General features: G+C 52.1%; 1 protein-coding gene across 1 annotated transcript; it reads left to right on the top strand.

Moving 5' to 3' along the window:
* Nucleotide 1: 1 nt before the first annotated feature.
* LOC146587201 (uridine-cytidine kinase-like 1) lies at nucleotides 2–14,493 on the top strand (the record flags this gene model as incomplete). The annotated part of the gene is made up of 14 exons (XM_085319990.1): nucleotides 2–176; nucleotides 262–368; nucleotides 436–606; nucleotides 1,150–1,221; nucleotides 1,545–1,734; nucleotides 1,853–1,914; nucleotides 2,458–2,474; nucleotides 3,246–3,344; nucleotides 12,308–12,401; nucleotides 12,527–12,589; nucleotides 13,072–13,194; nucleotides 13,308–13,415; nucleotides 13,508–13,664; nucleotides 13,860–14,493. Coding segments are annotated over 14 exons (1,512 nt in total), but the record flags the coding sequence as incomplete, so codon positions are not given.
* Nucleotides 14,494–14,499: the final 6 nt, after the last annotated feature.

The following is a 14,499-nucleotide window of genomic DNA, read 5'->3' as shown; positions in this document are numbered from 1 at the left end:
GCTGGACTCGCTGCTGAGCCGGCTGCCGCTGACGCCGTCGCCGCGGAAGCGGACGGCGAGCCAGTGCAAGCCGGAGCCGCCGCTGCTGCGCACCAGCAAGCGGACGATCTACACGGCGGGCCGCCCGCCCTGGTACAGCGAGACCGGGGCGCCCGTGGACGAGGCCTTCGTCATCGGTGAGAGCCGGGGCCGGGGCTTGGGCCGCGGCTTGGCCCGGGCCGCGGCTTGGCCCGGGCCGCGCTGACACGCCGCTGCCCGCAGGCCTGTGCGGCGGCAGCGCCTCGGGCAAGACGACGGTGGCGACGCGGATCATCGAGGCGCTGGACGTGCCCTGGGTGGTGCTGCTCTCCATGGACTCCTTCTACAAGGTGCGGGCCGGGGGGCGGCAGGGGGCGGGCAGCAGGCGCGGTGCTGAGCGTGACAGTGCCTCCCTAGGTGCTGGACGAGGGGCAGCAGGCACTAGCAGCCCGCAGCGACTACAACTTTGACCACCCCGATGCCTTCGACTTTGAGCTGCTCGTCAGCGTCCTCCGTAAGCTAAAGAAGGGCAAAAGCGTGAAGGTGCCCGTCTACGACTTCACGACGCACAGCCGCCGCCGCGAGTGGGTGGGTGCYGTGGGCAAAGCGGACGAGATGTGCGAGGCCAAGGGGAGAGCAGGGGGACTGCACGGCTCCGTGGGGGGAGCATCGCGGGTGTGCTGCCCCGTAGGGTGGAGTAGTRGGGGACCAGGAGGGACACCTAAGGGGCAGGAGTGTGGGACTGGGGGGGCAAAGGGAGGGAAGGGGCTGCGGGGGGGTCTCAGGCTGCAGGAGGGAAGCACTCGGATGCGGCAGGGGAACAGGGGCTGGCACAGAGTTCAAAAAGGGGCTGTGGTGTAGAGCAGATTGTATGGGAAAGATACAGACTGGAGGAAGGGACCAGAGAGAGGCCTGGGGGTCTAGTGCTCCAGTGAGATTAGAGGATAGAGGGCAGGGGTAGGAATAGGGACCTTTAAAGGTTGGGGAGTGTAGGACAGGTAAGGGGGGCTGTCTTGCCCACCAGTGGTTAGAGCTCRGTGTGGGTGAAGGGCTGAGGTGCTGTCTGCACTAAGTGCGTCGGTGCTGTGTCATGGTGGGGGCAGCACAAGCGTAAYTCTTATCTACCCACAGAAAACAGTGTATGGGGCTAACGTCATCGTATTTGAAGGRATTCTGGCCTTTGCTAACAAGGAATTGCTGAAGGTATTGCTGCCTGATGCAGCTAGTCTGGGGCTCACCTCAGTGCGCGGTATGGGAGGAGACTGCAGTGGGGTGCTGCACGGAGGATGAACCGTGTGCTGGCCCAGCCCACGGAGCTGCCTGTGGGAGGGMGGTGCCTGGGCGTCTTTGGAGGAAGAGGTTCTCTGATCCTCCCTGTGTTTGCTAACTGAGTACCCACGTGTGCCATCACTGTATGGGGTCAGATCTGGCAGGGCCCTGGATGGGGAGTAAGACTGGTCTAAGGGGGCCCTGGGATGCAGGTGGGGAGCTGGATAGGGGGATGCTCACCCCTTCCAGTTTTCCAGCTCCTGGACATGAAAGTGTTTGTGGATACGGATTCTGATATCCGGCTGGTACGGCGGCTGCAACGCGACATCATGGAACGTGGGCGAGATATTGTGGGTGTCATCAAGCAGTACAACAAGTTTGTCAAGCCMGCCTTCGAGCAGTACATCGAGCCCACCGTGCAGGTTGCTGACATCGTGGTGCCCAGAGGTGCGACCGCGCCACATTTGCTAGCTCTGACCCACGTGTCAGGAGCAGGGGTCCTATAGGCCCTRGGAGAGGGTTGAGTCAACATGCATCTGACCTGGCTTCTTTGCTCTCCTGTCAGGTGGGGAAAACTTTGTGGCTCTGGACCTCATTGTGCAGCATGTGCACAGCCAGCTGGAGAAGGTGAGATGTAGGCTTGACTGCTGTTACCTTGGGTGAGGAGGAGGACTTGGCACACAGGGGGGAGGATGAGGATGCTCACAGCTGCCTTAGCCCTGTGGTTCTGGAACCTCCAGGAGCTCTCAGTGTCACCTTCTGCGTTCCAAAAGGCCTTAGCCTGCCTCTCAGGGCAGACTGAGCCGGGATGTAGGGAATGGGGAAACGGAGCGAGGGCTGGGCACGGCACCATCTCTGCCCGTGACTTGTGGCACTTGCAGTATAGCCTGGCCTTGTTCAGCTGCTGTCCCTCTCGGTCCCAAAGCCAGCTCATCCTGATCTCACTTGTCCTCACTTCCCTCCTCCCTGACTGCATCCCAGTACTCCCACCTGGCCTCCTGTGTGTGCCCAGCACCGATTTCTTGTTTTCAGTTCAGSCTCAGGAGAAGGGGTGGGAGTTGGATGTGGGCTGCCTTTCGGTGGCTACACCTGACTAGTGCAGTGACTGGATGTTCTTTCTTTCTTTCTTTCTTCTTTTGCCGCGCTGAATGACTCTGCTGTGCCACCTAGCGTGAAATCACTGTCAGGTATGGTGGAGACGCTGCCAGCTGGAGAGCGGCAGATTCCTGGGCTGGGGGGTAGATGGCTGCCAGTACCTGCTCTTCTGAGTCCTGCCTCTTCTCTGTCCCTGCTGGCTGAAGCTTTGCTGGGACATGTGAGCAGAGCTGCTCTTCCTTGACTTTGGAGGTGGCTGCCATGCATGCAGCTTGGTTGGTGTTGACTGCCTTTGGCAGGCTTCTGCACAGCTTGTCCCACAGCAGCTATGTCTGACTCGTGTGATTGGCTCCCTGTGCTACTCCTGCCACTTTCTGGACCGTGGTTCCTGCCCTGARTGCTAGCATGCCCTAGGTTGTTTCCTTGTATGGGAGAGGTGCCCTGGACAGTCCTCCTTGTTCTGCAGGATATCACACAAGCACCCTCAGTGGGACAGTTCCCCTAGCTCGGCACGATGCGGGCAGTCCTTGTATCTGCAGAGCTGCCTCTCACTTCCTGGACTCTGGCAGAAGCTTGTTTGTACAGAGGCTGACTGAAAGCTGGACGTGTGGGTGGGGAGGGGTTTGTTCCATTTTTATGGAATGGTGCTGGCCTAGGGTCTGGTATCTGGCACTAAGCATGGAGCCCTCCAGGAGTGAGGCAGTGAAAGCCAAGCTCTTCCTTGTGTTTGGTCTGTGTGTCTTTTTCCCTGGGAGGTGCTTTTCCTCTCAGAAGAGGACAGTCAGGGGGCCTGTGAGAGCCCAGCCACCGGGGCTGCTGCATGCGCGCACTGTGCGGCTCTGCTCACTGCTCTCTTGTTGCAGGGCAGCCCTGGCCTCTGCCCACCAGGGGCAGCCCCTACCGAAGACACTGAGTGTATTGGAGAACACGCCGCAGGTGCGAGGCATGCACACCATCATCAGGTACGTCCCTGCCTCCTTTCAGAATTTCTTGAGTGTCCCTTACAGGTAGACAGTGCTGTAAGACCATACTGCTAGCTGCTGTGAGGTGTCTCCTGCCTTCAGGGTTTCAGATGTAGGTGTTTTCTTGGAACAGAACTGCTGAACAGAGCTGGCTTCAGCCTAGTGACAATTTTTGTGACAAGACCTTGGTACATCTGTCCTAGGAGAGGCAACCACAGAGAGACTCTGGAGTCTCCATCCTTAGAGATATTCAAAAGCTATTTGCATGCAGTCACAGACCATATGCTCTAGGTGACCCTGTTTGAGCAGCGGGGTTGGACTAGATGGTCTCTGGAGGTCCCAGACAACCTCAGCCATTCTGTGATTCTTAAGTGGCTTTCGGGGTACAGGTGGGCTTGTCCACCTCCAGGTGGCTGGAGGAATCCAGTCAGCTCCTCCCTATCTGGAGCACAGGTCTAATAGCTGGTGATGCGGGCTCACGTGCCACTGCTTCTCGTCTCCTGAGGCGCTTGATTTTAGACCCAGCTTACAGAGGGGATCCAGACTGCTCCCCTGTTGCCTCTGTGATTTTGCCACTCGCTTGATCCTTTCRTTCTGCTTAGATGCCCTGCTATCTTCCAGGTGACAGCAGCATTACTGTAGGGTCAAGAACCACATCTCATGGGACCACTAACACATTCCTTGTTGCTGCTGTTGCATGTGTTACTCTCTTTGAGATGAGGCTGTTGGGAGGTGCCATCTGGTTTGGTATCCTGGTATTGGAACTTAACACAGAAGCTTACAGCTTCTGTCGCTGAGTTGTAAAACAGAGAGGGGATGCTGACCTAAACAGTGCTCTTCTGTAGTGTCTGGCTGCTCACATTGTGGCTGGCTACCAGTGCTYGTGTGTAGATGTGAACGTAACCACAGGGCCACGTACAAGCTGTGCACCTTCTACRTAGCAAGGATGCTGCCTTCCTCTCCCTAGGTTCCTGTCTGTGCAAGGGAGCATGATGCTTCCCTRTCAGAGTGCAAGCCCCAAAGGCAGGTCACAAGGATGAAAAAGCAGGTGATGTGCCCTGCCCGATGTGCAGCACTGTGCGTGCACCGGGAGAGGTCTGTGCTGGTGTCTGAAGCCCATTGTACCTCATCCCTAGGTCATGGATTCCTGGTAGTTCTGAGTTCAGGTTTATCAGCTTCTAAGGAACCTTGGAAGAGGTGTGACCTTGTCCTTGCAGSATCTCCTCCCTCCAAAGCACTGGAAGCAGCTTCTTCACGATAGCCTGAGTTGATTTCTCTAGCTTGTCTAACGTCTGTACTCGTGGACGCTGGTAGACAGAGGTCGCAGGCGGGTGGATCCTGGGGTCTGTACATCCAGTAGCTGCACGTTGTTTGCTTAGGAATGGGCAGGAATCTTCCTTTATGCCAGACTTACRCGGGAAGAGTAAAACATAAGACTTTGTGCAGGAGCCCTCTCCGTCTCTAGCCTTTCTGTTCACAGGCTCTGGTGCAGACCTTTTACCTAAGGCGCTTCTGTTTCTTAGGAGACCCTGCAGTGTTTTGCTGTTTGCTGCTGTCAAACAAGCATGAACTTGTTTGACAGCTAATGCATTAGCAGTGCCTAAATGACAAACTTCAAACAGACCCTGTCCAACAGGGACAGCAGCCCAGGAGCGCTCTGAATTCTCTCTAATCTATTACATGCTGCTCCTGTATTCCTCCTTGATGTTGCCATGCTTTTGCCTTGCTGGGAATGGCCTGTTTTCTGGGTCTGTAGTGCTTTTGCCTTTATGTCACAGGCATCCAATAATGGCAAGCTGTTTAGACTTAGGAGTTTGTTCAGCTGCCTTGAAAGGGATGGATCAAATGGATATACAGTTTGGTTGGAATCTAGCACTACTGTTGATCTCAAATTACAGTAATAGCACTGTGCTTCTGGAGCTGGCTTGTGTGATTGACAGGGGTGCAGGAAGGCGGACTTTGCCTCTTCCAGATGGTCGATGAAAAATACCACATTTATGAGGGGCGTTGACTTGCCCTGTCAGCCACCCCCTCAAATCCTGCTGCAGCCTAACAAAGCCAGGAAGACTGAAGCAATTCTGTTATTAAGAACTCCATTTTAAGTTGAGGAAATCTTTCAGGAAAAGGTTCCTGTATTCCTCAGCATTAGTTAGCTTATATTTCTGGTGCTTCTAGCAGAGACAGGTGGCATGTGGTTGCTTGGCAGCACTCAATTACTCCCGCATGACTTTAGCGAGGACCTATACCCTCATGCCCGACTCTCTGGACTTCCCCTCTATGCACCTGAGGCACTGCTGCCTGCCTGCTGATACTCTCCTGGGTTCCCTGGAGAGATCTAGTCTGGCAGAGGAATGGATGCAGACTTGGCTGGTCTGTACCTTCTGCCAAACTTCCTGTACTTCTGCACGTGAAGTTGCTGTGTCTTGGTAAATTTGATCTCCTGTCTTTATTCCGGCTTCTGGATGGTAATGCTGTGGTGCCCATAGCTCCTTTCAGGAGCAACAGCCCTTGTGGAGTGCCACTGCTCCCACTTGCACTGCATTTCTGAGTTTATTGGTGCACCAAACCTGGTATCTGTGGATGTACCAGAGAGCTGTTAATCATTTTTTCCCTCCAACCTCCCTTTTTCCATTCTGCCTTTCCCAGTGCAGTTCTCTTGGAGACAGCCTATTAATCTCAGCTTGCCAGGCTGCTGCTGGCCAACATCGTTTCCCTGTTGTTCAACATTGGAGGCTCTTCTGTGCTTCAGCCTGCTGCCTCTTTGAGGGTCCTCCTGGAAGATTATGCTGTGGCAGTAAATGAGCATCTCGCTGAAACGGTCATGGCAACTTGCATCTTGGCATCTCAGGGAGAAGTGGTTTCCAGAGTGATTTTCTGCTGTTGYGGAGAGGTGGAGACTGAAAAACAATCCTAAACATACAGTAGCTGAATGATTTTATTCGTGTTCAGGCTGGGAATGGAGAGTGTAATGAGAGTATGGGTCATACCTTCCAACTTGCAAGACACCCCTGTATCAGGACTAGATTGTGATAGTAGGTAGAAGCACTTCTTACCACACATCAGGACTTCTCAACACATGAACAGTATCTTCTGATGCCTTCACAGCCCTGAGAGCCTCCATCAAAATTTCTGTTCCTATTTGCTTATCAAGTGAGGAAAATGGGTTCAGGGATTTGTTTTATTTTATTTTATTTTATTTATTTTATTTATTTTATTTTTTAATCAGGGTAATTGACTTGTGGGGTTGTTTCCTCAAACATCCCTTAAGTTTTACAGCTTACATTTGGTAGATACTTTGCAGCCATTCTGCCTAGTGATGTCTAAGTGTGCTTTGGCTGAAAATACACTGAAAAGACCAGTTTGGGCAGCATCAGTGTGACTTGGTTGGTTGTTTCAGAAGCTCCAGGATCTTCTGCCACCTGGAGATGGATGTCTGGCTATTCGGGCACGTGATTCCTTTCAGTGGGTAATGCAGTTGGACTGAGTGTGCGCACTGTCTGCAGACTTACTCCTCCCATGCTTCTGGAGCATCTTGGGCTATCTTTGCCACAAGAGAACTGGACTTGCTTTCCACTATTCATATCTTGGCATCCACATACTTGTGGAAAGGCTCTAAGACATCCTGATGATCCTTAACACCCTAGAATGCCGTCCTGAGACTGCACAGGAACCTCCCCTCTGTTGAAGCACTATTCTGCCTGTCCCTCCTCGAGCCCTGTACTTCCAGGGATCAGGGACTGCTCCAGTCGACCCAGCTGCCCCTGTCCATGGGAGAGCAGCCCAAGGGGTCAACAGAATCAGTGCAGAGGTTCTCACAGGGCAGCTGACTGCAGGAGACTTCCCTAGGGAGGCAGAGCTGCTGATGGGATTTTTGAACTCCTGGAGTTCAGAAGATGCCAGAGACTTCCCTGCAGAGTACCTCTCACAGTGCAGAGGCTCTGTCTGTACTCACAAACCCCTGTGTTGCAGTAGTCTCTTGGTCCAAAACTGCCTTTGGGAAGGTGACTTCTTTATTAAGTTAGGGATTTCAGGACCCTCTTCTAGGTAAATATTTGTGGAGAAGACTGCTCCATGTTGCCCACAATGCGAGTATGCTTATAGGCAATCCTTGCTTTTCCTTTGGGTGCTTAGCTACTTTTTCAGATGAACTGTTTATCTGTGTACTTGCATGTTGCAGTTCTGCTCCCTCACAGTACCCCGGGATTCCCAGGGACTGCAGGTTCGGAGGAACAGAGGGGGCTGCCTCTGTAGCARTGTGCGTGCTGTGTGGAGGCAGTGGGCTTTTATGCACCTTTGGCAATGCAGCCAAGAATTCTGTGGGTGAGCAGAGTATGCGTGTAGACAGCCCATCCTGAAGAGATGTAGGCAGGACACTTTTCTTTCCAGATCAGAATGGGTTTTCTGACTTCCTCTGGRAGTCCCCCATTATCCCAAGGTTTGTTGAAAATATCCACATTAGTAGGTCACAGTTTGCTCCTTGGTCACTGCAAAGCTCTTGGATGCAAGCTACCCAGGTCTGACTGCAAAAAATATCTCAGGATAGTAGCAGTCTTTTACCCATCTCCTGATCTACTCTTGGCTGGAATGTGTCTTATCATTTACTGTGTGGCAGATGATGTCCTAAAATATAGAATTAAAAATATTCAATATCCTTCTGCCTTTTCTGGACCGTTGCCAACTCCACCACTTCCATCTGGTAACTGGCAAATATCTCTGTTAGGATTCCTTTGTTCCTTATGTTCTCAAGAAAATACCGTGGGTATACATAGATAGCACTGTTTTTAGATACAGGTCAAAAAGAGAAAACAGATTTCAGCAGCTTCTTATTAATAATGCATCACAATCCTTCAGTACCAATTCAAGGCTCTCTCTCTTGGTTATCACTAGGGAACCAGAAACTTGTTCTTGAGGATTCTCCAGTAAAATGACATTTACATTACAGCCTACTATTTATTCTTTTGTCAAAGCAGCCATGGACTGCAAGGAGTAGAAAAGGTACATTCTTAGAATATGGTCACATTTTAAATATCTGGCAAGTCTCAACATTTCCTTGTTTTCCTGTCGATTGACTTCTCGGTGTAATTACTTTGCCTTCAGGCATTTCACACTTAAAAAACCGCTAGTGGAATATTTGCTTTGCTTACCTGAAAATAGCCCTGTGAGAAAAGTGGGACTGGGACAGTCCTACCTGCCTGTTCTTAACAGATCTGCCTTACATACCTGTGTCACTRTGCTTTTTAAACCACATGTTTTAGGAAATGCATGGTTTTGTGCAGCAGTTTTTGAGAAGAATTCTTTAGCATTAGCATTACCATTAGCACAAGTGTGTGGTGCTGCCTGCCACACAGTCAGCTCTGAACCATCCCCCCTTTGTCCTGAAGAGGACTGAGCAGTATCGTATGGCCTCCTTTCACTTTACACCATTTGCATTGTCTGCTGCAGGTTTTATGTCCCAGTTCCAGGGAAACCAAGTCACAGAATGTGACTTTGACTATGTGGTCCTTCCCAGACAACGCCCTCAGCCTTTACTACTTCCTTTTATGCTCTATTCTTTATTTTCAATTTGCATATCTTTTCAACTTCCTAGGTGACAACATGTAAGTTCCCTTGCCTTGTTTGCATGCTGTTCTGATGCACTGAAGACTGAGACTAATAAGTTTCCTCCTAGGTGGAGGTTTGATGCTGAATGCTTCAAGCATTATGTCCAATCTACAGTGGGCAGCAGAAAGGCATTAGTGCATTAGTCCTGATTGGTTTCAGTTGCTTGGGACTGCAGGTGGCTGGCAGTAGCTGGTCATCTTGACCTCCAAATCAATGGCATTCAGAGCAGCCTACTCCTTTTAACACCTTTGTTAGTGAGGATGCCTGTATCTTTGCAACAACTCTTTCTCAGACTTCTGTCATTCTTGAGCTGTTTCTGCATCGTAATGGAACTCTCTGAAACTGCATCAGTTCATTTGGATTGTTTTTGAAGTTATCTGTTCTTCAGTGGATCTGTACTGAGTTAACAACTTCTACTAAACATTTTTTTTAAACTAGTTGAGTCTCATTTCATGTGAAAGTGATTATCTGCTCCAACTGGAAATGCTTTCCCTGGAGAGTGAAAAGCCTCAGGATCTATGTCTCATCACCACCTCTCCTTTCTGAGAGGAAATGAACAAGTCCTTCTCATGTATGTGAGACTAATCCAACAGGCTCCTAGGTCCCTAATCACATTGTGTTTAGTTACTTGACTGGTTTGGGATTCGGCCTCTTTTTTCCCATTTCAGGAGTGGGTTTGGGGAAATGYCTTTTCTGGAGCCATATGGTGATCTTTTCTTTGGATTGCTAGCAGAGATGGTCCAGCTTTGACTACTGGCTTACCTATCATTATATGTTCCCAGGACTGAATGGCAATCTTAGCTGAATTTCCTTTCCAAGCTTACCAGAGTCATTAAGCAACATGACCAGTGGTCTTTGACAGCTCCTTGCTACAGGACAGCAAGTCTTTAGTGGSAACAATATCTGCACTAAGGCTTTTGCCACGAGGTAGTTGCCTTCTACTTACGGGAAGTTACTATGATTCCCTTCTGCTCTTCTTTAGCCACCACCCTTTAATAATAAAAATAAATAAAGTGAAAACAAAAAATTCACTGCTTTTTTTCAGCTACAATGATAAAGAAGCTCTCCAGGGCAAGCCTAAGCCTGACTTCTGCAGGAGGAAGAAGGTGCATGAAGAGCAGAAACCATGGCCACAGTTGTGGAGATGGTTTGAAAGGCTCTGTAGGTTGCCTTTCCCTTGAGGGAAACCTGTTGGAACTACTTGAGGAACTGTTAATTATGGGCAAAGGAGAATTATTTGCTAAAATATCTCTTTCCTTTTGTAAACTGCCTTAAATGGGTCCATTGCCAAAGAAACTAAGTAGCTATGGAATAAGAAAAAAGATTCTTATAGTGATAGATGGTTGGTTGAAAAGTAGAAATTAGAGGAATTTATTCCTTCCATGAATAAATGTTGCACTGAGAAAACTAAGGGGAGTCACCGATCAGTCCTACTGTGATCTGTGATGTTCAGCATATTCAGCCCTATGCCTAGATCAGTTTTGACCAAGATCACAGTTTGCTACTGCTTAAGTAATAAAAATGAGTGCTGACTGGAGAACTGCAGAATGGTTTAGCCTACATTTTGCAGATGATGTTCAGCATAAGTAGTGGCAAGCAAGTCCCCTGGCAGTTGCTGCTTTGTGGAGCAAGGTGTGCTCTGTGAGCACCTGAACCTGGTCCACATGGTGCTGCCTGTTACTGCTGGCACGTTCCTGGTCATACTGCTGTCACAGCTCCTTTTGCTCCCTGGTAGTGCCTTTTCATAGGTCTGCTCCTGAGAATGTGGCACATGGAGGTTCCTCATCCCCTGCTCAGCCCTTGCAGCAGGCTCTGCAGTCTGAGTGTCTTTGAACTGCAGTTAACTCAGATTCCTTTTTTTGCAGCTACTGCTTTTCAGGAGTGCTCTTCCAAATTCTCTGTCATGGCAACTTGGAGGTAGTGTTCCTGCTGGTGTCTTCCTCCCTTTGCCTTTGCAGAGTCCCTCTGGCTGGAGCTACAAGTCCTGTTTGCAAAGTCACAGCTGTTCAATTGCTCTGCATCTCTTGCCGAGTGCTGAAACCTCTATCTGAATTTGAGCCTGTGTGCAATCCTTCTGGCTTCAGGAGAGGCCAGGCTATGGCTTGTCAAGACAAAGACCCTATTTAAGAGAAGTGTGAGCTCTAGACATTAAAATGACTACTACTCTGTTGCATTAGCAGTCCTCACCATGAGGCTAGCCAGTCCTTAAACAATTTCAGCATCTCTTGTGCAGGCAAGATTACAATGTCTCYGTGGAAGGAGATCCCTTGGCCTCTCTGGCCACTGTTCTAATATTTGACTACTGTCATCAGGAAAATGCTCCTAATATCTAATGGGAATTTCCCCTATCCAAACTTGTGCCATTGCCTCTCATCCTGTCCCTGTGCTCCCAAAGAGAGTTCAGCCCTTGCTTCTCTCTACCTGCTTGTTAGGTAGTTGAGGACAGCAATAAAATCTCTTTGCCTTCTCTTCTTCTCCCAGCTGCACAAACCTAGCTCTCTTGGTTTCTCCTCCTATGTCCTGTGCTGCAGGCCCCAGCCAGCCTGGTGGCCCTGCTTGCTCCAGGGAGCTCACATCTGTCTGGTAATGGGAGACTCATATTGGGCACTGTGTGGGAGATGTACCTAACAGGTGCTGAACAGAGGGGATAACACCTTCCCTCAGCATGCTGGTTCACATGGAAATTTCATTCGCTGCAAGATTTAAAAATGTCTAAGCACCCAGGCCAAGAGCAGCTGCTAACATCACCCAGGCTGAGRTTTAGGGCTGCCGTTCTGTGCTCCCCATCCCCGGTGTATGGTATTGGGGTTCCAGCTCTGCTGCAGCTGAATGCCACTGTCCYTCCCGTCACATCAGAGAACACGCTGATACGCATCTCTTCCATGACCTCATRCTTCCTGTACCAGACCCTTTTCCCAGTGTAGGCCTGCAGGCAGAGCTTCATGCATAGAGCTGCAGTCAGCCTGTAGAGCATTTTCTTCCCATTCCTCCAAGTGCCAGGTCTTCTGCCAAGGCCATTGCYGGACAGTTGCCTGTCACTGTAGCCAGAACAGAACCTGGAGAAGCTCTGTCCCAAGCTGAGACTTTAGGAGGGTATGAGGATAATCCTGTGGGCCCTTGCCCTTCTCCCTGTGCTGTCTCAAGGGAGATCTCCAGATGGCCTGCTCTAAGCTGGGGCCTTAAGGATCTTAATGATTAGTAGCAATGTCTCATCCCTCTTCCTCCTCCCCCTGAGAGCTTTCAGATTACCACAGGTTGTTCTTTGTTCGTTCTTGCTGTCCTTTTGAGCCCTTCCTTTGCTGGCTCCAAGGTGGAGCAGGGACTCTGCTTTCATCTCCTGCATCAGTATCTTCCCTCAACAGGAACAAGGACACGACCAGGGATGAGTTCATCTTCTACTCCAAGCGCCTAATGAGGCTGTTGATTGAGCATGCCCTCTCCTTCCTGCCGCTCAAGGTATGTGACTGCTCCTTGGGTGCAGTCATGGCCACCTCATGGTCTTCCCTGTGCCCCCCTGAGCAAGCTGGGCCATGCCGGAGCCTGGATTTGTCTGTACTTGTGTTAACCTCCCCTTTCTTCAGTCGGTTACTGTGGAGACGCCCCAGGGGACAACGTACGAAGGAAAGCGGTTTCACAGGCAGAGGGTGAGACATTGTCCCAGCCACTTTCTCCCTCGCAAACATTCAGCTCCCCCATTTCTAGGGTTGGTACTAACTGGGAAAACTGGTGGCTCCCCGGGTCCATGGCTGTGCATAGGAACTGCTTGGCTAGGCTTGTTTACCTCATCCCACGGTGCAGAGGTAATGCTTTCAGGCCTCCTCAGAGCTGCTCAGGGCACAGACTATCTCTTGGGCCCCAGGCCAGAGGTGTGAGGGCGTCACAGAGCTGTGGAGCTGGGGAAGGGCAGGTGAGACTGGAGACTGGACTTGGGCATGAGAAAACCTGGGAGCACCCAGCTGGTCTTGCTGCCTCTCTGTGGAGGCAGAGCTGTGTGCCTCTGAGGAGGCTGTTGGGCTGCTGTGCTGGAGGCAGTGTGAAGGGCTGTGCTCCCCTGCTCGAGTGAAGAACATGCAGGGGGTCACCAGGGTGGCAACGCAAAGCAAAYGTGCCCTTGTCCCTTCCCCAGATCACAGGTGTGTCCATCCTGAGAGCAGGGGAGACCATGGAGCAGGCCCTTACTGCTGTCTGCAAAGACATACGTCTGGGCAAGATACTCATCCAGACCAACCACGACACAGGGGAGCCCGAGGTGAGCAGCACCCGCTGGCCTGGGGCCATTTCTAATGTGGAGCCTCCCAGCCAAGCTCCTACTGTCAGCCAWGGCATCATGGTGTAGGTGACCATCTCTGCTTCCCTCTGCAGCTCCACTACCTGCGCCTTCCCAAGGAGATCAGCGAAGACTATGTCATCCTCATGGACAGCACTGTGTCCACGGGTGCTGCGGCCATGATGGCAGTGCGTGTCCTGCTGGTAAGACGACAAGGCTGGTGGGCCACAGGGGCTAGGGGCATACAGCGCTCCTCCTGTGGCTGGCCAGGCTCTCACAACTGTCTGTGCTGCAGGACCAYGATGTCCAAGAGGACAGGATCTTCCTGCTGTCACTGCTGATGGCAGAGATGGGGGTACACTCCGTGGCTTACGCCTTTCCTCGCGTCCGCATCATCACTACTGCTGTGGATAAGAGGATCAATGAGGAATTCCACATCATCCCGGGCATTGGTGAGGGATGGATGCTGGTGTGCTGGCTGCACAGCCTGCGCCTTGCGTGCCACCGGCCGGGCCCCATGGTCTTCCTTGTCTCATCCCATTCTGGGCATGGACCACCTGGTCACCAGTTGGGACTCTGATGAGGGTGGGTGCGGAGCGGGATGGGGCCCAGTGCTGCCAATGCCTCACTGTCCCCTCGTCCTTCAGGTAACTTCGGGGACAGATACTTTGGTACCGACGCCCCGTCTGCCTGGTGTGAGAGTGACAGCATGGACTGCTGAGTGGGCTGCCCTGGCCACCCGCCGGGCTGGCCAGCGGGTGGGCTGCCAGCCTGTGCCCGGCCCCAGCACAGGGCCCCGTGCCAACCTCAGGCTCTCCGGCCCCGCAGGACTAGCCCCCCGCTGCCAGCCTCTCCCTCCGCCCCACAGGAATGGCTCCTTGCGGGATGGATCCTCACCTCCACGCAGGGAGGGACGTCACCTCCTGCAGCCCGCTTCGGTGAGGGGGGGAGAGAGGGCGCTCCTCGGTGCTGGGAGACGTGCTTCTGCAGCCCGGCCAAGCCTGCGTGCCCGTGGGAGCAGAGGTGGACTCCCTCGAGGGCCTTTCCCACGCACGCGCACGAGAGGTCGCCCGCTCCCGTTCGAGGCAGGTGGACGGTGTCCAGGCCCCTCGAGGCTTCCTCCGGGGGCCGCGTGCGTGCGTGCAGGCTCACCTGCTGGAATCTGTATTTATTTGTATTTATTCTGAGCAGCTGCCCACCTGGCTCTCCTCCTGCCCTGCCCGGGCAGGCCAGCTACTTGAAAAGCTCCCCGGGACCGCGGCTCTCCCCGAGGGAACGCCTCGCCGC

This window comes from Rhea americana, unplaced genomic scaffold, assembly GCF_003343005.1.
Source record: "Rhea americana isolate MKP2758 unplaced genomic scaffold, rheAme1 scaffold_608, whole genome shotgun sequence".
NCBI lineage: Eukaryota > Metazoa > Chordata > Aves > Rheiformes > Rheidae > Rhea > Rhea americana.
This window is presented reverse-complemented; position numbering and strand designations above follow the sequence as displayed.